Source organism: Eptesicus fuscus, chromosome 11 (assembly GCF_027574615.1).
Source record: "Eptesicus fuscus isolate TK198812 chromosome 11, DD_ASM_mEF_20220401, whole genome shotgun sequence".
Classification (NCBI taxonomy): Eukaryota; Metazoa; Chordata; class Mammalia; order Chiroptera; family Vespertilionidae; genus Eptesicus; species Eptesicus fuscus.
In genome coordinates this window covers 24377654-24401482 of record NC_072483.1, presented here as the reverse complement: position 1 = coordinate 24401482, position 23829 = coordinate 24377654, and the positions used below count along the sequence as shown (strand labels likewise).

Sequence of the window (23829 nt, the reverse complement as noted above, 5' to 3'; positions counted from 1 at the left end):
ACCAAGAGCTCTATACACTAAGTATAGACTTGGAAATATACACTGAGTGGCCAGATTATTATGATCTCTGAATGCATAATAATCTGGACACAGATAATCTGTGTCTATCTGTATGCTTGCATGTGTCTATGTATGTATGTTATAGATACATGATATTTTTCTACCTCTGGATGGTATTATCAAAATTAATTTGTAAAGATAGCTATTCAATTATTTTTTAAGCCAACCAAGAGCTCTATACACTAAGTATAGACTTGGAAATATACACTGAGTGGCCAGATTATTATGATCTCTGAATGCATAATAATCTGGCCATATATATATGTTAGAGGTCCGGTGCATGAATTCGTGCATGGGTGGGGTCCAGCCTGGCCAGGGGGAGGGGACATGGGCGGTTGGCCGGCCTGCCTGCTGGTCGAACTCCTGGTCGAGGGGACAATTTGCACATTAGCCTTTTATTGTATAGGATTATTATATAGGATATACACTGAGTGGCCAGATTATTATGCGTTCAGAGATAATAATCTGGCCACTCAGTGTAGAATCTCTTTCTTTGTTTTGGCTGTGGTCTTCAGAACAATGCTGAACATGAGCGCAACACAAGCTGAGTAAAAATATTATTTACCTTTTCTCTAATAACAACTCAGAAACCCTCCAGGAATAGAGGAAAAACTTACTTATTTTGGTAAAACTTTCTGTTAGAAATCTACAGTAAACTTAATATTTAATGGCAAAATATCAGAAAACTACAGGCTATGCCTATAGCCTTTCCTTAGTATTTTTTTAAAGCCTATATTGGGAGTTGTGATTCTTTCACTTGTCCAAAACTTTTTTATTTATGTTCTTTTGTTTCATTATTCAGAGTTCCTGAAGAACATTTGTTCTTGATATTATGCTAGTCTTTTACAATAATTTGAAATGCAATATCATTTTTAGATGTTCTTAGAAGGATTTAATAAGCTACTGGTGGTGTAGTCTTATCTTGACCAAAAAAAAAAAAAGGAAATTTCAACACCAACTATCCCTGAGTCTGATGCTCTTGTGTAGTACAAACTTGAGTAGCCACCAGTTCATCTTCACCTGTGTCTACGGAGCTCACTCTGCTCAGATGCCATCTCTGCAGTGTTTCCTTCCCAGACTACCCTGGTAAAATAACACTTCCCCCACCCTCCCAGCTGCCCTCAAAACACTTAGGGCACCCCTGAGAGGAGAGTGTACATTACTTACTGTTTGTAAGAGTGTTTATTATCTGTCTCCTCATACCTCAACAAAACTTCAGGTATGTGATAACCATGTTCTTTAGTTCACAGATAAACTGTTCTGAAAATAGTTGCATGAACAGAGAAGTGCCTACAAAGGTGTTGAAAGGATGAACCCTCAGAGAATAATAATTGCCTAGAGTGAGAGTAAGAATTAATTGATCCAACTGTCTATGACACCATCCTTAGTGATCTAGAATAGACTCCCGTCAAAGCCTCTGGTTTAGTAATTCAGGAGTGGGTGGACCCAAGAACTTGCAAGTTCTAGTAAATTCTCTGGTGATCCTCAGGCAGCTGGTCAGGAGGCTACATGCTTTGACAATGCCTAATTTATAGAAACTCTGGGGGTAGTGAAGCAAATTTTTGTGTTATTCAAAACTGTACTTTTTAAATAACAAATAAATTGTTTAAATTTTTTCTCAATTATTCATTTAAGTTTTAATTTAATACTTCAACTTTTATTTTCAAATAAAAATATTATGTCTTATAGCAATAAGGATGCAAGGACTTGGTTATCCTTATTGGAATAGTGGTTCTGCTCTCTGTATAGAAGTCACTCTGTATAGTTGGGGACTAGAAGGCAGAAGGTTGAAATCTAAGAAGGTAAACGTTTTTCTTGGAACAAAGCTAATTATCAGTCACCATCAGACTGTTATTGTGGCTAGAATTCCAGAAATGGTGTATGTAAGTTCATTTTCTATTTATTCTTTGTGTATTATATCACTTTGGTTAATAGCTGGTTCTAAATATAATGGTTAAAATTTCAAGATCTTCATTTTTTAAATGTAATTCTTCAAGTAGGATGGCTATAAAGTATGTAAGCACCATATTTTCCTGAGAATGCGTCTGAATGCCAAGAATAGGGGTCAGTAATGACAGCAACACCATGGCAATTAAGGTCCATTCTGCAGGTTTGAATATAATATTTCTATTTGTCAATCTGAAAGTTCGGACAAGATTTTTAAGTTGTGTGCAAATATCTCATAATGCAATCTGAAGAGGCCCCAAAAGTCCAAGCAATAATTACTCAATTTTTCAAGTACAATGTGTTTTCTAATTTGTTTCTGAGAACTTGAATCTATCATGGAAAGGTGGAATCATGCTCTACTGAGTCTTGTGATTTGGTGGTTTCTTCTATTAAAACATCATCCCCAGCCCAACCAGCATCGACCTATGAACCAGGAGGTCACGGTTCAATTCCTGGTCAGGGCACATGCTCAGGTTGTGGGCTCGTGATCCTCATTGTGGGGCATGCAGGAGGCTGCTGATCAATGATTCTTTCTCATCCCTGATGTTGATGTTGCGCGCTCTCTCTCTCTCTCTCTCTCTCTCTCTCTCTCTCTCTCTCTCTCTCCCCCTTCCTCTCTGAAATCAACATGAGGATGTAAATTGTGTTAGTTAATAAGTGTTAGGTTCAGTAACAGAAAAAGCAAAAAAAAAAAAAATCCAAAATATCATTTTAACTTTCTGTGTACCCCTTTTTTTCAACAACTTTTTATTCCTGGAAATTCAGGGTTGGGTCTTACCTCAAATCCTTATGCTATTGTATAGAATAAAGGCCTCTTAAGAAAAGAAAGTCAAAGACACCCACCCCCTACTGCATCACCTCTAGTGTCCAGGAAGCAGTCACTGCTCATAAGTGTGTGACTAGATGTGGCCCTTATTTAGCATCATTCTCCTAGACAACTCAGCCCAACCTGAAGGCACAATGAGCCACTTTCTCTCCTCAGTGCTTCTGCCATGCTCTTCCTTCTCTCTGTAATACCACCATCCACCCTTACTGGAAAGGTTTTGTTACTACTTCTGTTTGCTTATTTTGTTGTGTCTGTTTTTCTTGTCACTCATGAAAATGAGTAAAATAAATTGTATTTAGTTGTGAGGAAATTACAATGTTCAGTAAATGTCATAAACTTCTAGAGCACTGATTGCTGTTAGATATAAGGCTTTCTTTTATTTCATCCTCCCATAATTCTACAGGGTGCCATCCTGTGTTACCTAATAACAAAGAAGCCAGTAAAGACAGCTATGTGACTCAATCTCACCCTAAAATCATATTAGCTGATTCTCTTGGGTTAGGAATATCAAAATTGTACCTGCCTCACTTAATCTCAAGAAGAAAGGAAATTAGACTCTACTGTAAAGTATGTGAAACCAATTTTGGTGGATTAATTCCATTCAACCTAGTAGCCTTTTTCATAGAAGTAAAATGGAGCAAAGCCAAAAATTGCTTTATATTTTGATACCTGTGCTACCTAGTTGCTGTTTAATATATATATATATTGATTTCAAAGAGTAAAGGAGAGGAGAGAGAGAGATAGAAACATCAGTGATGAGAGAGAATTATTGATGAACTGCCTCTTGCAGGCCTTCTACTGGGAGCTGAACCTGCAACCCAGGCTTATGCATGGGAATCTAACTGTTACTTTCTGATTCATAGGTCAACACTCAAGCACTGAGCCACACTGGGTGGGCTGTGTTTTGTTGTGTGTTTTCTTTTATTTATTTGTTTGTTTTTTGTTTTTAACAGAACATCTCCTTAACCAAGGACAGAGTCAGTTTACTCCATTATTTTTAATTTTTAATTTCTTGATCATTGATTTTTGTTTTGTCTTGTTTGATAAGTCTTATTCACACATAAAATCCATCCTAATATACCAAATCCCAAAATGACATTTTCTCTAAGGCAAGTATCATGCTATAAACAAGGTGTTATAAAATCAAAGATATTGTAATAATATACTGAAAAGGAATTGTTTTACACTCAAAGTGCTTAGAGAACAAGTAAATGCATCTGCCTATAATTTCCATTCAGTCAATCTATTGTTCAGAGAAGTAGATGACAGTAAAAGCACCCTGTAAGTATTTTGTTCAGAAGACGAGAGGAAACATAAGGAATCTGAAGCTAGGGTAGGCTGACAAGTTGATTTAGTAGCACTGGGAACCTGCTGTTTTTCAGACAATTGCAATGGCTCTATTATATAATGGGACAATGATTTTCAAAGAATTATGGTAAACACGTGCAATAATAAAAACAGATTAATAAATTGATTAAGGAAAATAAAACTTTTTCTAATATTCTCACTTGGAGGGAGATCCTGCATTTTGGGAATATAAAAATATTCCCTGAAGTGCCTCAGCTTATCTTCCTCATCAAGACGGAGGGCAACCCTCTCATCTGTAGGGAGACATCGAAGTTCAGATGCCACGCGTTGCACTGTGTCAGCTGGTAACTCAAGAGGTAAAGGCTCCATTACAAGTTGTTCTCTAAAAATGAAAACAGAAATGAAAAATAATAAAGCCGCCATAATTTTCTGCAGAAAATTAGCCCTTAGAGTAAAACACCTTACGTTTTTAACTAACAGTCCCATCTTCCCAACCTCAGAAATAATATTGTTACCCAAGCAGCATTAAATTCTGTGCCTGAGTGATTCTCATGTATCAAACCAAAAGAATAATCGTCCCTTAGGGATGTTGTAAGTTTGAATTAGGCAATGATACTCTCAATAAACGCTCACTCTTTCTGTTTTTATTTTCTGAAAAATGAACCAAATTAGTGACTGTCAAACATATATAACTTCACCTTTTCCTCTAGATGCCTTACTAGAAGGTATCAGTTAAAGATGCTTTTGGGAAGGTGTAGGGAAACAGAGCCCCAACTGGCTTCTCCTTCGCCCTATCCCACCTGCACTAGCCCACCCCAGTGATTCTTTAATCATAGTTTTAAAACAATGGAGATATATACAATAGAAATTTAACAAATTCTTTACTGTGAATGAAATGATGTTGATAAAAAAGGTGCTTTACTTTAAATAATATTAGTATTTTTTTAGAATATGAAGACCAAATAGGTCTACTTCCGGCTGATAATGAGAAACGTCTCTTTCACGAATATATATATCAGAACAAAACAGGACTTTGTGGTGTTTCCTGAAACCACATTCTACTCCTTTTAATCATCATTGAACACTCCCCACCATTTTGGAAAGAAAACTTAATCTTTCTGAAGGGGATAAATAACAATGGAGATTTAAATACATATTTAAACTTCACACAAATTTTATGTTTTCTATATTTCTCAAAGTTTTAGTTTTTTGAAATTGAGTAAGAATAGCTTTGAGAGAAAAAAGTGTTTTTTCCTCAGGCTAGTTTGATTTACCTATGTACACTTTTGCCTGGCTTCACTTCCATATTCCTCCATTCATTTTCTTTTTCAATAAATATTTATTGAGCACCTATCATGTTGCACCACGCATTGGTGGAACAGCAATTTATAAGATAGTATATAAGTAATAACTCTTGTGGAATTTACATTTTGGGGGGAAGAATGAAAAATAATTAAATTGTATAATATCAGATAGTTTCAAGATCTATGAGTAACTGAATAGAAAGTCACTGGGGTATGGAATAGTTAGTTACTGAGGACTCAAGTGTACCTCTTTAGGGCAAGGATATAGAGTCACTTCTGAATCATGTTATGGAGAAGAGCTGGACCTGGAGGAAAATAATAGCAAGTGCAAAGGCCCTGAGGTAGAGATGGACTTGGCCTGTTCAACTAATGGACTAAGAGGACTAAGGGGAGGGAGAGTCTATGATGTAAGAGAGACACTGGCAGAAATTAGTCATGAAGAACTTGGAAAGCCAGAAAGTTTAGATATTTTTCTCAGTTTAATGGGAAAACATTGGGATATCTTGAGTAGAAAATGATATGATGTTATTTTGCATTAAATAAAAATCACTTTTTCTGCTCTCTGGTGAATTATTTAAATGAGAGGTAAATTAAGGCAATTTTAATAGTTCAGGGGATTATGACAGTAGCTTAAATGTGGCGAGGGGAAAGGTAGTGAGAAATATCTGGATTTAATAATATATTTTGGGGACAAAAATCTAGAAAATCTATGGTAAAGACAGGAAAGCAGATAACTTTAAGCTTTGGGAGAAATTCCAAGGGAAGAAACATTTGAGGAGGGAAATCAGAGTTCTATTGAGACTATGTTAAATTTGAGATAAATACTGACCATCCAAGAAATTACCAAGCTGGCTCTTGAATATTTAAGCTCAAGGAAAAATTGGATCATAAGATATTTTTCAACTCATAGAGTGTACTTAAGACCTAAAATTCCTAGGCACCAACCTAAACAAACATATATTAGGCTCTAGAATACCAATTTAATCATCTTTCTTCCACTCTTCACTCTCCTTCCTCTTATCCCAACACACACAGTGTTAGGCAATAAAGAATTACATGTCTGAGTTTATACAATACCAGCAAAACAAACCTTCTTCCTGTCCTCTAAACTTAAATTCTTCTGCTCACTTGACCTCTTCCTTTCTCAGCTGCCAATGGTCCCGGCTGATGAGCCATCCTTTACATTCCCAGATAAGGATACTAAGCTTCACCTGAGCATAGTTTTTAGTTTTGATACTAGTAATGCCTTTCAGTTGCTGCAGTTCATGCTTCTGAAGAAAAGCCAATGATTTCACCATTGATCTTAATGGTTCTTTCAATATCTGACCATGTAAGTTATTTGTTTTCTTCATAAAATTTTCTCTCTGTGATTTTTCTTATGCCACTCCCTTTCCCCAAAATGTTCCACTTCCCCTTGTACATCTTCAGATCCTAGTCATCCTTCAATGTTCTAGCTCAAATGTGACTTTTTCTTGAGGTCTGCCATGGTGTCTCAGCTAAAATAGTCTTTCCTCCTCTGAACACCTGTAAAACTTATGAGCACACATCTAGTAATAAACAATACATTCTGTCAGGTACTGTATTTATTTAGATACATATGAGGATGGGAAAGATCAAACATGCTTGTCATGCTGACAACTTGATTCTAAATGGGTCTCTATGTATATTTTTCTGATGAAAGAAACTGCTTTCTGGGTAGAGATGACTAATTCTTCCACTTGACATTATCAGTTGCCTGGTCATCATTAATTAGACCTCTCCTGGACACTTGACCCACTAAAGACAATGGTTTTGTCAATGGCCTGTGAATGATTGGCTGTGAAAGCTCTGGCCAAACAATCATGACGGTGTTTAGCCGAGCATGTAATCAAATTCATTCAGGAATGAGCTGTGAGATATAGTTCTTCAGTCAGTTAGAAACAGGAGCAAAATTTAAAAGAATCAGAGAGAGAAGCAATAAAGTGGTAGAGTATAGAAGGAGAATTGTCATGGGTGACTCATTTTTGAGAGTCATACAGAACCACTGATTGTTAAAGCACGAAGTGATTCCAACAGTAAGAACCTATTAAAAAATAGTTGGCGATGCAACAGCTATTGTTCCTGAGAGGGTGACAGGACAAGTCAGTCTGGACACTCATTGAATCCTTCCATGCAACAAAGTATGTGGAAGGCCTGGGAGGCTGCCTGCCTTACTGTTCTGAAAACCCCATGACCTGTTTTTCTGCCTTTGATCAAGTGTGTCTTACTATAAACCCATTACTTAGGGCAGCCTGATTTAGTTGCTGGTCTACCTACTGAACTATATTCTACTGTGGAAGGGGGGGCGGGGAGAGGGGCTAAATCTTATCTTTATAGTCACCCCATTGTTGAGCAGTGCCGTTTAGATAGAATTTTCCTCTAAATTGGCAGTTTAATAAGAATTCACAAAATATCTGGGTGAATTATTTAATATGACAGATTACATGCTACTAGAGGGTTTCCCTCTCCTATTCCAACTACATGGGAATAGAGAAATACTACCAATGAGACGCGGAAACACTTCAAAGAGAGCTTGTCTTATATTTGGGACTCTCTTGGAATCAGCATTTTGAGGCTTCATTGGGGCTAACTTTAAACTCTAAATGAGGTTCCTAAATTAATATACAGATTATTTTTTATCATCATATCCCAGTAAAATTCAACTTTCCTTATTTAAAAAATGTTAATATTTATTCATTTAGACTCTTTATAGTTGTTTTTTTATTCAGTCCTTGTAATAATCCTGAGGGATCGGTATCATTTTCCCCATTTGAGGACTAAACTCTGGAATAAACAGAGTAAAAACAGAAACAGAAACAGAAAGATAATAAAGCTGACTCTGTGGAACCACACTTGGTCTGAGCAGCTGAGTCATCAGCGCTGCCTGCATCATGGCGTGTGGGTGGGATATGTAGAACAAAATTCCTGGCCAAAGACTTGAACCTTTCACTTTATTTTTACATGCCTCTTGCTTTTTAATTTATTATTATTATTATTTACTATTTCTTCAGTCCATTCCCTTTATCTCCCTTTATTTCTTGTTTTAGCCTTGTACTCAGTCTACAAAGCATCACAGGATATGAATCCATCTACTCTTTTTAAATTATTATTTTATTTATTGATTGAGAGAGAGAGAGAGAGAAGGGAGAGAGAGAGGGAGAGAGAGAGAGAGAGAGAGATAAAGAGAAACATCAATTTGTTGTTCTACTTACTTATGTATTCACTGGTTGACTCTTGCATGTGCCCTGACCAAGGATCAAACCCACAACCTTTGCATATAGGGATGATGTTCTAATCAACTTAGCTGCACTTCCAGGGTTCCATCAACTCTTTGTAATCAACCTTCCCATTCAGTGCCGTGACACCACAGTGCCCTTATTACAAGGAAGCAATTTATTAACTCACTAGAGGCCCGGTGGACAAAAATCCATGCACTTGGGGGTCCCTCAGCCTGGCCTGTGCCCTCTCGCACTCCCCAGGGCATTGGGCCTAAGCTGGCAGTCAGACATCCCTCTGGCAGCCCGGGAGCCCTTGGGGGATGTCTACCTGCCAGCTTTGAGGGTTCATTAGCATTGCTGAGGAGGAGGGAGCGGCTCCCGCCACCACCGCTGTGCTTGCAGCTGTCAGCCCGGCTTGCAGCTGAGTGGAGCTCCTCCTGTGGGAGCACACTGACCACCAGGGGACAGCTTCTACATTGAGCATCTGCCCCCTGGTGGTCAGTGTGCGTATAGCGACAGGTTGTTCCTGGTCATTCTGCTGTTAGGGTCAATTTGCATATTACCCTTTTGTTATATAGAATAATAACTGCTGCTTAATTCTGCATTGAAACCCACCAGGTAAGAAAGTTAGTGCTTTGCAAACCATAATTTTATGATTTGTTTAAGTTGACCTTTGAAAATAAATTGACATGCTGTTATTTTGAAATAAATTCAAGTTAAACAGAACTCCAATCTTATGTTTTACATTTTTAGTACTAATTTTATAAAGAAAGTGGAAATATATACAGATGGTCTAGGGCAAGTCACCTAACCTTTTTGTGTTGCAAATGTTATATAAAACTAAGTTAAATATTACTTTCTTCAGAGAATCATGATTAAGATAAAATAAAATTAGTGAAGTACTTTATAAAAAGATAAAATATATTCTTGTAATATATTTCAATATTAATACTTTGTGATGAAAATTGCCACTTTACCCTCACCTTAGCTTCTGCAATTTTGTAAATCTTATTTTCACAATTTTATTTAGACAGCTAAAACTTCATAGCTAAAAATTTTATGATCATAACAATTGTTGTTTCTATGCAATTTGGAACTCAGGATCTTCTAGTCACCCATGGGTCTAAAGTTAAACAGTTAACTAGATGATATGAGTACCCAGTGGTTAATCTTTACAGAATTTCAGGTATCACGCCTGAAATGAACAAATTGCACATATGGGTTCAAAGTTTAGAAACTGCTAAGCAAATTATAAAGTGTGTAGCTTTTCATTGTGAAAGAGGGAAAGAAAATGTTATTTATTTATTTTTAACTCAATTTAATGGGGTTACATTGCTTAATGACATTATATAAGTTTAAGGTGTACAATTCTATAATACATCATCTGTATATCGTACTGTGTACTGTTGTCTGTCTATGAGGTGTTTGTTTGTGGGTTTTTTGTTGTTGTTTTTTTTCTTTTAATCTTTATTGTTGAAAGTATTACATAGGTCCTCCTGGGGGGAAATGTTATTTAATATATGTGCATAGAGCAACAGTCTTTAGCCCTATCACTGTTTGAGAAATGAATGACATCACTCTGTCACAACTGCATATTTCATATCTAAGATTATATTAATTACATGCTGATCTTCACATTAATAAGATCAATGCATTTACTCCAATTTACTACTTAAATAACACCCCACCTTTTAAAAGATAAAAGCAGGAAAGAAAAATATACAAACTAAAAAACCTTGCTATGTAGAAAAGTGTATCAACTTTCTATTCTTAGGCAAATATTTCATAAAACGAAAGGGGAAGCAGCCTGCTTAAGAAAGACATTTTCACTTCTCTAAATAAATATTTAATGACTAAAGTACCACAAGACAACTACAGAGCTACCAGAAAACAAAGGACTTACAGCTTATTGAATGAATTTTTACCTAATTTTGCCATTTAAACTTAAGTAACTGCAGGAGTCACTTTAATTAATCAAAAGTAATAATCTTTTATGAGTTCAGTGAACTATTGACATGAATTCTTTTTCACTACATTGGTAAAGATCTCTTCATTTGACACAAAATTTTACGAACTGTAGAAATGATCTCTGGAATTTTAAAGGAACAGCCATTAGGGAATTCTACTAGTTATATGAATATAATTTAGAGGGGGAAAGGAAGAAGAACCTGGCAGAAGCAGCTTCTAAAGCATCATGACAAGGATACTAGCAGAGAAAATATCCCTTTGGAAAAATCACTGAATATATATTTGTGTACAAAGTGTATACCAGTGTCCCAATGCTTACCGGCAATCCGATGGGGTTTGTTCACAGCTCCTGGTGTCCTTTAACACATACAAACACACACAAAAAACAAAGCTCTTAAGAGTTCCTTACAGACTTCTAGACCAGACAGCAGGGTGAGAAATTCAAGGCACTTCTGCTCAGACTCCACCTTGTGGGGAATTTGTGAGCTTATTTTTAGTTCCACCCCATTTAAGGCGATTGTAAATCTCCAGTCACAGACAAACACGTAAGCAAATGCTGCTTTTGCTTTCTGTTACAATTACTAGGAGCTCTGCCCTGGACTCTTTCACCTAAGCAGCTCTGCCCTTTAGACTCCAGTAAACACTTCGTCGTTTGTGTGTGAGATGAATCAAGGAATTTGTCCAAGAGCCAAATCCCAAAATTTGCATCCCTTCCTTGCTTTAGGCTTTGGTAGACTAAGGACTAGAGAAAAGTTCTTTCCCAACTCTGCAACTTGGATTTTTGAGGCAGGAACCCACTGTTAAATGCATGGTGAGCTTCCATGTTGAAGGCAGTGTTTGGCAGTTAATGGATAAACATTTTAGTCATCTCACCCATTTATGGATAATAAAAGAACATTATAACCTGACGAACAAAAAGGTAGATACAGAGGCAGAGAAACATCAAACAGACTGTCAAATTACAGCAGGAAGGCTGGGGAGTGCTGGGATGGGAGGGTAAGAGATCAACTGAAGGACTTGTATGCATGCATATAACCATAACCAATGGACACAAGACACTGGGAGGGTGAGGTGAGGGCATGTGCCAGGGGTTAGGGGAGGACAGGGGAAAGTCAATGGGGAAAAAAAAGGAGACATATGTACTACTATTTATAATACTTTAAACAAAAATAAATAAAAATAAGTAAAATAGGCTCTAGATATACTTTATTGCCAGTGTGTGTGTGTGTGTGTGTGTGTGTGTGTGTGTGTGTTGTGTGTGTGTGTTTTAGAAACTCCTAGATCATAAATCTGGACAGTCAACAAGACAATCAAGGAAGAAAAAGAGTTTCAAATCATGTTGAAAGTGTTAGGGGCAGACACAGAATATTGGGGACTAGCTATGGTTATGGGAAATATTAATCATGATCTTTTAACCATGATTGCCTTGTGTTTATTAAAGAAAGGACATTCTAACCTGGCTGGGAGTTATATACCCTCAGGACCTGGGAGTCAACCTTGGACCTGGGAGTCAACCTTCGAATTGTGGTCCTTTCCCATTCAAGACCTGCCTATTACCATGGAAAGATTAACAACCCTGTTGCCCCAAAAATGGAGTCTCACCCGTCCGAATTGCCCACTTCCTCATTCCTGTAATCCCTGCTTCCCCATGTCATTCTTGTCCTACCCTATACATTCAGCTGGCGTAGGGGGGCTGCAGAGCAGGTTTTTGTGGATGACCTGCTGCTCTCCCACACCGCTGGCAGTATTGGAATAACCGCTCATTTATGACTCAATGCTTTATTGGCCCAAGTAGTGACAGGCAGAACAGACCCGTTGATTATCCGGCTACAAAAGTTGCCTAAGAAACTTAGATCTTTTGATGAATGCCCTTTTAGTTATAAAAACCAAGATCAAAGAGTTTCAGAATTAAGACCAAAGATAGACTGTAAACTTGAATAATTGAATCACTTTTGTACACCTAAGCCTTCTTGAGCTCCTACAATGCACCAGGTAAAGCACTTTTTGATTCAATCATATATATCATGTGTTTGCTATATAACTCTGGACAATTCAACTAACTCATGCTAAGGCTCAGTACCACGCTTTACAAAAGGACACATGAAAGTACCTTTCCTCACAATATTACTCATATATATAGAGCCAGGCTACCAAGACAGGTAAGACAATAAATGGCACTTGCTTCATTTTTTTTTTTTTTAAATTAACTAGACTGAAAGTGCTGGCTGCCCTCCCAACTCTAAAGGAGGAGGATAAAACTCATGCAATTTTTTAAAATTGATTTTTCAGAGAGAGAGAGAGGAGAGAGAGAGAGAGAGAGAGAGAGATTGCTTGCCTCCTGAAGGCCTGGAACCAGGAATCGGACCAGGAAACTAGGCCCAGAAGGAATCAAACCAGCCACTGCCTGGTGTATGGGAGTGATGCAGAATTTTTGGATTGGAACACATGGTGTTTCCCTGGACTGGAACCCGGATTCTTTGTCCGCCTGAGTCGAAGAATGAATCCACGGACAGAAGGTGGTATAGCAAAGGTGGAAATTTATTAAAGAACAAGTACAGACTCCCACATGGGGGGGGGGGGGGAGAGAGTCCCCCCAGAACGGATTCCTGCGTAGGGAGGGGGAAAGGGTTCCACTGAGTTCCTTTTCCCTATGGCTTATAAAGGCTGCAGATCCTGGTGTTTTGATATCCCCTCTGATTGGTCACTATTCCCCTAGACTGTTTAATATAGTAACTCCTGGGACACATGAGGTTTCTCCCCCTCCCCCTCCTTTCTTATTGTTCTCCTATTCCCTTTGGGCTTTCTTCTTCTCCTTCTGGATAAAGGGCTTCCTTCCCTTTATTTTTTTAAGTATAGACCTTTTGCTCTTCCTAGCTCCCTCATTCTATGGAAATGTACCTGTTGTAGCTTTTTAGCTTTTCTATCTATGGAAATATGCCTTCTGCTGCTCTGTAGCCCTGTGCTTCCTCCGTGGTCCCCTTAAAACTCCAGAGTTTTTAAAATTTCCTAAAACCTGTCTTTTTCACCCCTAAAAATTCCTGTTTCAGGAGGAAGCTTCAAACAACTGAGCCACACTGGCCAGGCCCACAAGCAATTACTTTAATATAAGCAATGAAATAGTAAGAAGAAAATGTTTCATCTTATAAATCCTATTCTTACAATAATCCTCTGGAGTAAATACAGTATCCTCATTTTGTTAAACTGAAAATGCAAAACTTTAAATCTAGTCAGGGTGTCTTAAAATTTGTGCCTTTTTTTCTCTTTCTTTTCTTCTTCCTCTCCTCCTCCTCCTCCTCCTCCTCCTCCTCCTCCTCCTCCTCCTCCTCCTCCTCCTCCTCCCCCCCCTCCTCCTCCTCCTCCTCCTCCTCCTTCTTCTTCTTTGTAATGATGCAAGAACTTTGGAGGATTTGCCAATATCTAGGAAGTTAGCTTGAGGATGTGTTACAGAAAACCGGAGAAGAACCAAGGACTACTTAGAGAGATGGAGTTACATTTATTACGCGCGGGTCCAGAGGAAAATATCTCTCAAATTCTGGGCCCCAACATGGAGGAACTTTCCCTATTTATATGTTTTTACCTTCTTTGTCTCCCAAATATGGGGTGTTTCCGGCCTCCTTTGCAAGTTCTTAAAGAGCCCCTCTGTGCTGGGGCCTTGAGACCTCAACCAAAGGCCTGGCCTGGTGCCAGCACTGATACCCTTATCTGGGGAAGGTTTAATGGCCTCTCTGAAGTGGGAGTAGTCTTATTTTCCTTATTATTTAAGCAAGCAAGCATTTACAGAAGCCAAATAACAGGGTTAAAATTTCAAATAGCAGTTTTTATATAAGATGGATGCTTCAGATGGAGTCTGTCATTATTGGTAGGAGAACTACAGTCCTTTATTACTGACTATGAATAAAAAAACAGATAGAGATCTACATAATAAGTTCTTGCTTTCACATTGTTTCTTCTAAAATCTTTTGATAATGGTGTTAAAAACCATTCCATCAGAATATTATCTTGAAAAATATTATTTAACATAGCCACTTTTAAATAACTTGCTGGAGTTCTAGGCTATATTGCTATTTCTTATATTGTGTTTTTTAAATTTGTTGCCTTCATAAATTATAAAAAGAAAATATTCATTATATTCTTTTTATTTTATTTTATTTTTATTTTGTTAATCCTCACCTGAGGATATTTTTCCATTGATTTTTAGAGAGAGTGGAAGGGAGGGAGAGAGATAGAAAGAGAGAAGCATCAGTGTAAGAGAGACACATTAATTGTTTGCCTCCTGCATGCGCCCTGATCAGGGCCAGGGATTGAGCCTGCAACCTAGGTACCTGCCCTTGACTGGAATTGAACCCAGAACCCTTCAGTCCGCAGGCTGACACTCTATCCACTGAACAAAACCCACTAGGGCTCATTACATTCTTTGAACTAGGTACAAAACTAAATGTCAGTGATATAATGTTGAACAAACTCTGTAAGAATAACATAAACTCCTAAAAATATAAAGCTATTATGAGATAGCAAGTCATGGGGGGAAAGATAAAAGCAGACTCCACTGTGTGGCCAGCTGTGGACAGAAGGAAAAAAAGGAGAGAGTGAGCTTGCATTCTATTTATTTATTTATTTATTTATTTATTTATTTATTCATTCATTCATTCATTCACTCATTCATTTGGAAACAAGAAGAAAAAACATGTTGCCAGTGAGAGGCAGATAGGGCAGGGGTGCAGTGGGAAACAAAGGCACGTGGCACATAGGCAGGGCAGACAGGGCAGTCTGAGCAGCCTAACCACAGAAACCAACCAAGCAGGAATAATAAAATGTTTCTGGACTCAAAGCGGGAGGCATGGGACAACAAAGGAGGGCCTGTGGCAACAAGGTGTATGAACGCACAGAAACAGAGGAAGTTCACCACAGGGACAGAGGAAGAACTCATAGAAACAGGGCAAGTTCAGGTCCGTTGCTGGGCAAGAACAACTGAGCGAGTCAATCAGGTGATGACACAAGTAGACACAGAGCAGCAGGCTTGTAGCAGATATATATCCCTGGACCACAAGGCTTTAGTGGGCAGCCCATTATTGGGCCCCTTCCCCCTGTGAGGAGTCTGTATTTTCTTGTAATAAATTTTCCACACTTTTGCTTAAATCTTCTGGTCCGTGGAGCTCATTTTTCAGTGTCCTGAGACACAACCCCAGGGAAAACAGCTCAGCTCACCATTCCAGTTATCACCAAGATAAATATTTGTACCAATTCAGACTTGTATGTTAATTTCCACATATGTTATCTTGCGTATAACATATGCCTCTCAGAGGTGGTGACTGATTTTATCCCCTTCAAAGCTTTGACCATGAATGGAGCTAAATAAATATTTGTTGAATTAATTTTTTAAAAAAGATTCAGTTCCTTCCGTCAAAATTAATGATCAGGGTTTTAAGGGAAGCTGTGTTCTCCCAAAGGGTAATTTTAAAATATGTTTTTTAATTTATTTTTAAGAGAGAGGAAGGGAAAAGGATAGAGAATAGAAACTTCAATAAGAGAGGAACATCATTGATCAGCTGCCTCCTGCACAAACCCCCACCAGGGATCCAGCTCACAACCCAGGCATGTGGCCCTGACTGGGGAATTAAACCAGCGACCTCTTGGTTCCTGGTTTGAGGCTCAACTGCTGAGTCACACTGATCGGGCACAATAGGTTTTTTATTTTTCACTTTTTTTTTAAAGCTTTTCTTTTTTTTTTAAATTTAATAAATCTTATTGTTCAGATTATTATAATTGTTTCTCCTTTTCCCCCCTATAGCTCCCGTCCACCCGGTTCCCACTCCTCCCTCTGCCCTTACCTCCCCCCCACTGTCCTCATCCATAGGTGTATGATTTTTGTCCAATCTCTTCCCGTACCCCCCTCACCCTTTCCCCCTGAGAATTATCAATCCCTTCCCATTCTATGTGCCTGATTCTATTATATTCACCAGTTTATTCTGTTCCTCAGATTTTTAATTCACTTGATTTTTAGATTCACTTGTTGATAGATATGTATTTGTTGTTCATAATTTTTATCTTTACTTTTTTCTTCTTCCTCTTCTTAAAGAATACCTTTCAGCATTTCATATAATAAACTCTTTTAGCTTTTTCTTATCTGTGAAGCTCTTTATCTGACCTTCAATTCTGAATAACTTTGCTGGATAGAGTAATCTTGGTTGTAGGTTCTTGCTATTCATCACTTTGAATATTTCTTGCCACTCCCATCTGGCCTGCATAGTTTCTGTTGAGAAATCAGCTGACAATCCTATGGGTGCTCCCTTGTAGGTAATTAACTGTTTTTCTCTTGCTACTTTTAATATTCTCTCTTTGTCGTTTGCCCTTGGCATTTTAATTATGATGTGTCTTGATGTGGTCCTCTTTGGATTCCTTTTGTTTGGGGTTCTGTGTGCTTCCTGGACTTGTAAGTCTATTTCTTTCACCAGGTGGGGGAAGTTTTCTGTCATTATTTCTTCAAATAGGTTTTTAGTATCTTGTTCTCTCTCTTCTTATGGCACTCCCATAATTCTGATGTTGGTACACTTGAAGTTCTCCCAGAGGCTTCTTACACTATCTTAATTTTTTGGATTCTTTTTTCTTTCCCAGTTGAGTGTTTTTTGCTTCTTTGTATTTTAAATCTTTGACTTGATTCTTGCGATCCTCTAGTTTGCTGTTGGGTCTCTGTATAATATTTTTTTATTTCAGTCAGTGTATGTTTAATTTCTAGTTGGTCCTTTTTCATATCCTCGAGGGTCTCATTAAATTTATCGGCCTTTTCTAGGAAATTCTTGAAAAACCTTATAACCGTGGTTTTGAACTCTATATCCAGTAGTTTGTTTTCCTTCATTTCTTTCGTTTGTGATCTGTTTCCTTGTCTCCTCATTTTCGCTGCTTCCCTGAGTTGGTAGGGTGGCTTTGTGTGCTAGGTGTCCTATATTGTCCAATGGTTTGGCCTCCCAGTTACCTGAGGTGGACACTCTTGGTGCACCTCTTTGTGGACTGTGTGCACAGCCTTGCTGTAGTTAAGTCTTGATTGTTATTGGTGTCACTGGGAGGAATTGACCTCCAAACCAATTGGCTGTGAGGACCCGCTGTGTCTATAATGGAAGAATTACTGTGCTGGAGACACGCTTATGGAGAAGGACTTGTTTCAGTGAGGCTTTGGTGCTCACTGAGGCCTGTTGAATGTGTCCTTTATGAGAGTAGTTGAAATCTGGTGTCGTCTCACACAGACCACTAGATACACTAGCTTCTGGATCTCTAATGGGGTGCAGGTCAGCTACTGTCTGAGGCCACCCAGCAAGAGATACAGTGAGAACTACAGTTTTCTCCTCTTTGCTTGGGGTTTGGAGGTTTTGGAGCTGTCCGACTGGAGCTGCAGTTTGTTAGGTTAAGCTGTGATAGGGCAGGCCATTTATATGCAAAAGCCACTGCGTGGAGCTTGGATGGGTTTATAGATTGTGCGGGGCAGAGTCTCAGGGCATCACTAGGCTAGGGCATGGCAAACAGCAATGGCTGCCAGTCAGCCTTCTCTGCGTTTCTGTGTTTCCAAGTCCCTGCGTCCCGCGCCCCAGCGCAGTAAACAATGATTGCTGGGCGTACCTCTGCAAGAAAGTTACCCTCACTTTCCGACCCAATGGCCGACAGTCCAGCTTCTCCCTGTAGGAGTTTGGGTCCCCAGCGTCTCCCTAGAAACTGGATTTCAGAGTAATCGGGAGCTTGTCTCCCTTCGGGTTGAAAAAAAAGCAGCATATCCAATCGCCCGTCACAAGCCCGGTTCACGCACCTCTGTACCTCAGCTTTTCAGCACTTGTGCACGTCTCAATGCTCTTTTCTCTTTCCTTCTAGTTGTAGAACTTCTACTCAGCCAGCTTTCCCATGGTTCTGGTGATAAACATTTTGTCTTTTAATTGTAGTTTTGAAATTGTTGTGCAAGGCAGCAGTTTAGGTGTTTACCTATGCCGCCATCTTAGTTTCTCTCCCACAATAGGTTTTTTAAACTATAAACTTCATCCTTACTCTTCAGGGCTTATTCACTATAGCTAGGCCAGTGCCTGGCCTCTGAAAGACTTCAATGGATGTTTGCTATATTATTAACCAAATTAAATTTAGTGTAGCAAAATATTTCTGTAAGACTCCAAGGCTACAAATAGAAACAACTGTGAGACTCTATTTCTGAATGTTCCATAATTAAAAATGGATGAATCTTGTGGCCAATTCAGGCCCCATGATTAAGAGTTTTGTAGAAGTGGAAGAAAATTGCAACCTCAGAGGCCAGTGGGAGAAAGACTAATGAAAAGCTGTGTCCTTACACTTGGGTGCTGAAAGATAGTAGAATATAACACCCCAAATATGACTAGGAATTTAGGCCTTGTCATCCCAAAATATGCTGGTTTAGGATGTTAATTATTTTGAATTGTAGGTACTTGAAAAATAGCAAATGCAGGGAGAGACTGTCTCTGAACTCCCCTTATCTGCCTCAAGACAAGCCTTTCAAAAGAATCCAATTGTCCTAAGTCTCCTCCCTGGGAGTTTCTTCTACCAGGGAAGATTGACTCTTATCAAGAAAAGACTTGCAGTAACCATTTTGGCTCAGTGGATAGAGTGTCGGCCTGCAGATTGAAAGGTCCCAGGTTCGATTCCGGTCAAGGGCATGTACCTTGGTTGTGGGCACATCCCCAGTAGCAGGTGTGCAGGAGGCAGCTGATCGATGTTTTTCTCTCATTGATGTTTCTAACTCTCTATCCCTCTCCCTTCCACTCTGTAAAAAATCAATAAAATATATTTTTTTTTAAAAAAGAAAAGACTCTAAGTGGACAGCACACCAAGTCAAACTTTGTCATAAACTTCACACCTCTCATTTATTCTTCAGGGCCCATTTGTCTTTTCTAAAAATCATTTGCTCTCCCTAAGAGGTCTTTACCCCTCTCCTTTCCCTATGAAGATGGGATTTAAGCCTGAATTCTAAGCCACCTTGGTGAGTTACTCATTTTTCCTGGGTATCTCCTATGTATACATGATGGATGTGTTGTATTGAAATTCAGTGAGTGCAATAGAAGATGTCACAGCCAGAGTGTTGAATTTTGGAGCCTTTATTTTAAAAGCCGATGGCATCATCGAAGGGCTATCGCCACTCCAAACCTTGCAGTCTTGAAATGAAGTTAAGGGTAAGCTTATAAAGGCAAAAAGAGGAAAAAACAAAACAAAACAAAACCCCTCTGGGATTGGAGTCGTGAGACCCTATTTCAAGACCTGGCCTGGCGCCAGCCCTGACAACTCCCTCTGGGGGTATTATAGTTTATGGCCTTCCCAATATGGGAATAGTGCTTAAGCAAACAGGTCCTGCAAGATAGACAATTTAAGAGGGAGCAGTGAGCAGACCATAGACCAATAAGGATGTACACCAGCTTTCCATCACAGGCTCAGATTTCCAGCCCCCACCCTCCTCCTTATTTCCCATTATCCAAGCAAGCATATTTACAGAAGCTAGAAATAGCATAGTTACTTATCTGGTTTAGTTATATCCTGGAAGTAACAGGTCAATGGACCATCTGTGCTTCATAGCAAAACCCTGAAAGGCAGTTCTTACAAAATTTATGGGAATAAAGTGGAATGCCTATGGTTCAGATAGACGGCAAGGGGACGGAATGGAGTCAGTTATTTCAAGGTCCATTTTCCAGATTTATACATGTTAATAAACCTAGATGTTAATAAATGTCTAAGTTTTTTTGCTTTTTTTTTTTTGTTTGTTTGCTACTCTATCCTTTATTATAGGGATCCCAGCTAAGAATTCAGAAGGTTAGAGGGAAATGTTTCACCTCCCCTATAGTGTATAGGAGATTTCACATTATCCATTTTTTAAAATTAAATAAAAACCTTTTAGGGGCTCATTTTTCACTTTTGTAGAGGAAAATTTAATGAGTCATTAATAGGACTTTCCTTTCTTCTTTAAGAGGGTGATAAAAATTTCCGAGATGTTTCACCCACAGCAAAATACTCTAGGGCCGGCCTATTCTCTTCCTTTTCTCTCTTCCCTTCTACCTCTCTCTTCCCTTTTACCCCTCTTTACCCCTCCATCCTACCACCCTGCACACCCAAACACTCTTTGCCCTTCTCCGTGGGGTTAAGAAATATAAGATAACGTATGCTTTCTCAGAAGCCAGGCTTGACTTTCTCATCAAGCAATTTCTATTCTATAGCTGAGGAATGCAGAATAGTTAATATATGGGCAGGAAAAATATAAAGAACAGAACACACACATCAGAAATTATCTTTCTCTGCTCTTTGCCCTCTCCTTTCCTTTCCCCCCTCTACCCTCCACTTCCTTTCCTTTATTTTTTCTTTCCTTCCTCCTCCCCTTACCATCCTTTCCTTCCCCTACCCATCTTCATTTCCTCCTCTCCCTAGTCCTCTCCTCTTCTATCCCATTTCTTCTTCCCCATGCCTTCCCTCCAACTCTCCCTCCTCCCCTTTTCTTCTTTCTTCTTATCCATTTGTTCCCCCCTCTCCCTTCTCCTATGCTCTTTCCCCCTCTCTCCCCTTTTTCTTTCTCCCTCTCCCTCACTTCTCTATAGCAGGGAAAGCAAAGCAAATTAATGCACCAGTAAATCACCAGGCTTTATTGAGGTAATCTTTTCTCTCCTTCCTGTGAGGTATATATTTTAGTTATTAGAAAAATTTCCCAATAATGGACAGGGACTTTCCTTTCCTCTATACGTAGTATTTTCTAGTTTTCTGAGTAAAACACAAAGGCTCATTATAAGCAATTTTCCAGTTGGTGATTAAAATTCATTTAGAAACTAAAATTCCTATGCCGCATTAACTTTTCCTTAGATCAGAACTTCTCTTTCGCTGTTAAATTCACAGAGGCATTTAAGGCTATGTATTGTGTTCTAGCAGGGAAACTTTAATAGTTCTATTACGTGATCACATGACAATTTGCCCAAATGTCTGATTGTTTACATGAAAAATTAGAATTAACAAAATAATCTATTTTTTTCTGTGCTTAAATAATAAGTAAATAAAAGAATCGGAGATGAGCTACAAAGAGTTTTCAAAATAATTTTGAAGTAAGTAAATGCTTTTAACATTGCTGGACGATTTCAATGAGCCAAAACATTTGCATAGATGGAACTTTGATTAATTAGTAAATGACCATTAAGGATTATGAAACTGTCACTATAGAGTAAGGTTTTTACTTTCAGATAAACTCTTTTGTTGTCCTAGTTATTGCTTTTACTGTTTATTTAACAACACAGATTTTTTTCTCAAAGTAAAGCTGTTACTGCGATCATCATCCTCTGGATACTTAGAGGTCCCTGAGGTTCCTGTAAAATAGAAAGCACAGAGTCATTTCGGTCATATTGACATTATTGATTTTATGGCAGTATTGACAGTGTGATGGCAGTTTGCAAAATGGGAATAGACTCACAATTTCCTTTGGAAGGCAAAGCTTTTACACACTAGGACTTTTTCCACCATGCAAAGTACAATACAAGTGCTCTCCTTTTGCCATAGCAATTCACCTCTTATTGAAAATGCACTTTTGAAAAACAACTTTTAAAATATGAAAATGGACTATCAAGAGAGGCAGCATAGTGTGTGCTTGGAGGTGTTTCTTCAAGATCCTCCCGTGGCATTTGACTTTCTCCCATGACTGGCTGCTGACGTGGTGTCTAGTACCACTAATGAAGGCTGGGAAAGTTCCCACTGCGCATGTGTCCAGCGTCAGGATACCCATTTTGCCCATAAGTATTTATTTATGACTTCTCACAGCTATAATACACATCCACCAAAATATAGCAAAATCCTAAATCTTCTTAATTGCACACTGCAGGCAAAGAGAAAGGTTTTATTAGTCTAGAATCCAAAGGATGCTATAGTAAGTCTCCAGGAGCCAGAGGAAAATGTTTGTAAGGGCTCTTCTTTAGATAAGAAAAGCACATTGTATTAGAGATGAGCAAGAGCTCATAAGAAGTGGAAAAGAACATCTATAAACTTGATGTTTTAACTTGTATTTACATATAAGAATTGTATCCTACTCCATAGAATTATTTTTATAATCTTGAGGAAATAGATCATTTTTAAGCAAAATGTCATTTTAAAAATTGACTGAATTAGAGGAACCCTTAAAAACTAACAATTCCTTTGGAGGGGATTGAAAATATGTTTAAAGGATTAGCATTTCATAGCTATATCATGTTTAAATCACTTGTACAACTATTGTCAAGTTCTAGCTCAACTTTATTTATTTTGCCTTAAATCCTTTAAAGTAGATATTAAGTACATTTTTTAAAAGTCACATTTGATTACAAAATCAATATTCATTCATCAAACTTAACTTTTTTTTTTATTAGTGATGCTAGTGACCCTCTCACCAGCACACTCTTTTTATTTTCATTTATTTTTTACTAAATTTTATTGGGGTGACATTGATTAATGTTATATGATTTTAAGTGTACATTTCTAAGATACGTGATCTGTATATTGTATTTAATGCCCAGGACTCAAAGTCAAACCATCTTTCTTCACCATATATTTGGCAGCCACTATGGAAAATAATATGGAGTTTCCTCAGAAAATTAAAAATAGAGTTATCATATGATCCAGCAATCCCTTTTTTGCATGTCTACCACAAAAACTTGAAAACATTTACTTGTAAGGATATATGTACCCCTATGTTAATTGCAGCATTATTCATGGTGGGCAAGCCATGGAAACAACTGAAGTGTCTTTCAATTGGGGCACTTAATCCATTTACATTTAAAGTTATTATTGATAGGTACTTATTTGTCACCATTTTTATTCTATACCCCTGTGTTCCTTCTTTGCTTCCTATTTCTTTTTTTTATAGCAGACCTTTAGCATTTCTTGCATTGCTGGTTTGGTGGTGATAAATTCCCTTAGTCCTTTTTTGTCTGTGAAGCTCCTGATTTCACCTTCAATTTTGATTAATAGCCTTGCTGGGTACAGTATTCTTGGATTCAGACCCTTCCTTTGCATGACTTTGTATATTTCATTCCATTTCCTTCTTGCCTGATGAGTTTCTGTTGAGAAATCAGTTACTAGTCTGATGGGGGTTCCTTTGTATGTAACTTTCTGTCTCTCTCTGGCCGCTTTTAAGATTCTTACTTCGTCGTTGGTGTTTGCCAATTTAATTATAATGTGTCTTGGT

General features: G+C 38.3%; 1 protein-coding gene across 1 annotated transcript in view; it reads right to left on the bottom strand.

Annotated features, from left to right (window-relative positions):
- Positions 1–10993, bottom strand: part of KYNU (kynureninase) — a 110032-nt gene extending 99039 nt beyond the window's left edge. Inside the window, exons 1-2 of the mRNA XM_008143491.3 lie at positions 10969–10993; positions 4342–4523 (exon numbers count right to left, since the gene is read on the bottom strand). Coding sequence (XP_008141713.2) covers positions 4342–4510 — 169 coding nt within the window. The 5' untranslated portion in view covers positions 4511–4523; positions 10969–10993. The remainder of the gene's footprint in view (positions 1–4341; positions 4524–10968) is intronic.
- Positions 10994–23829: the final 12836 nt, after the last annotated feature.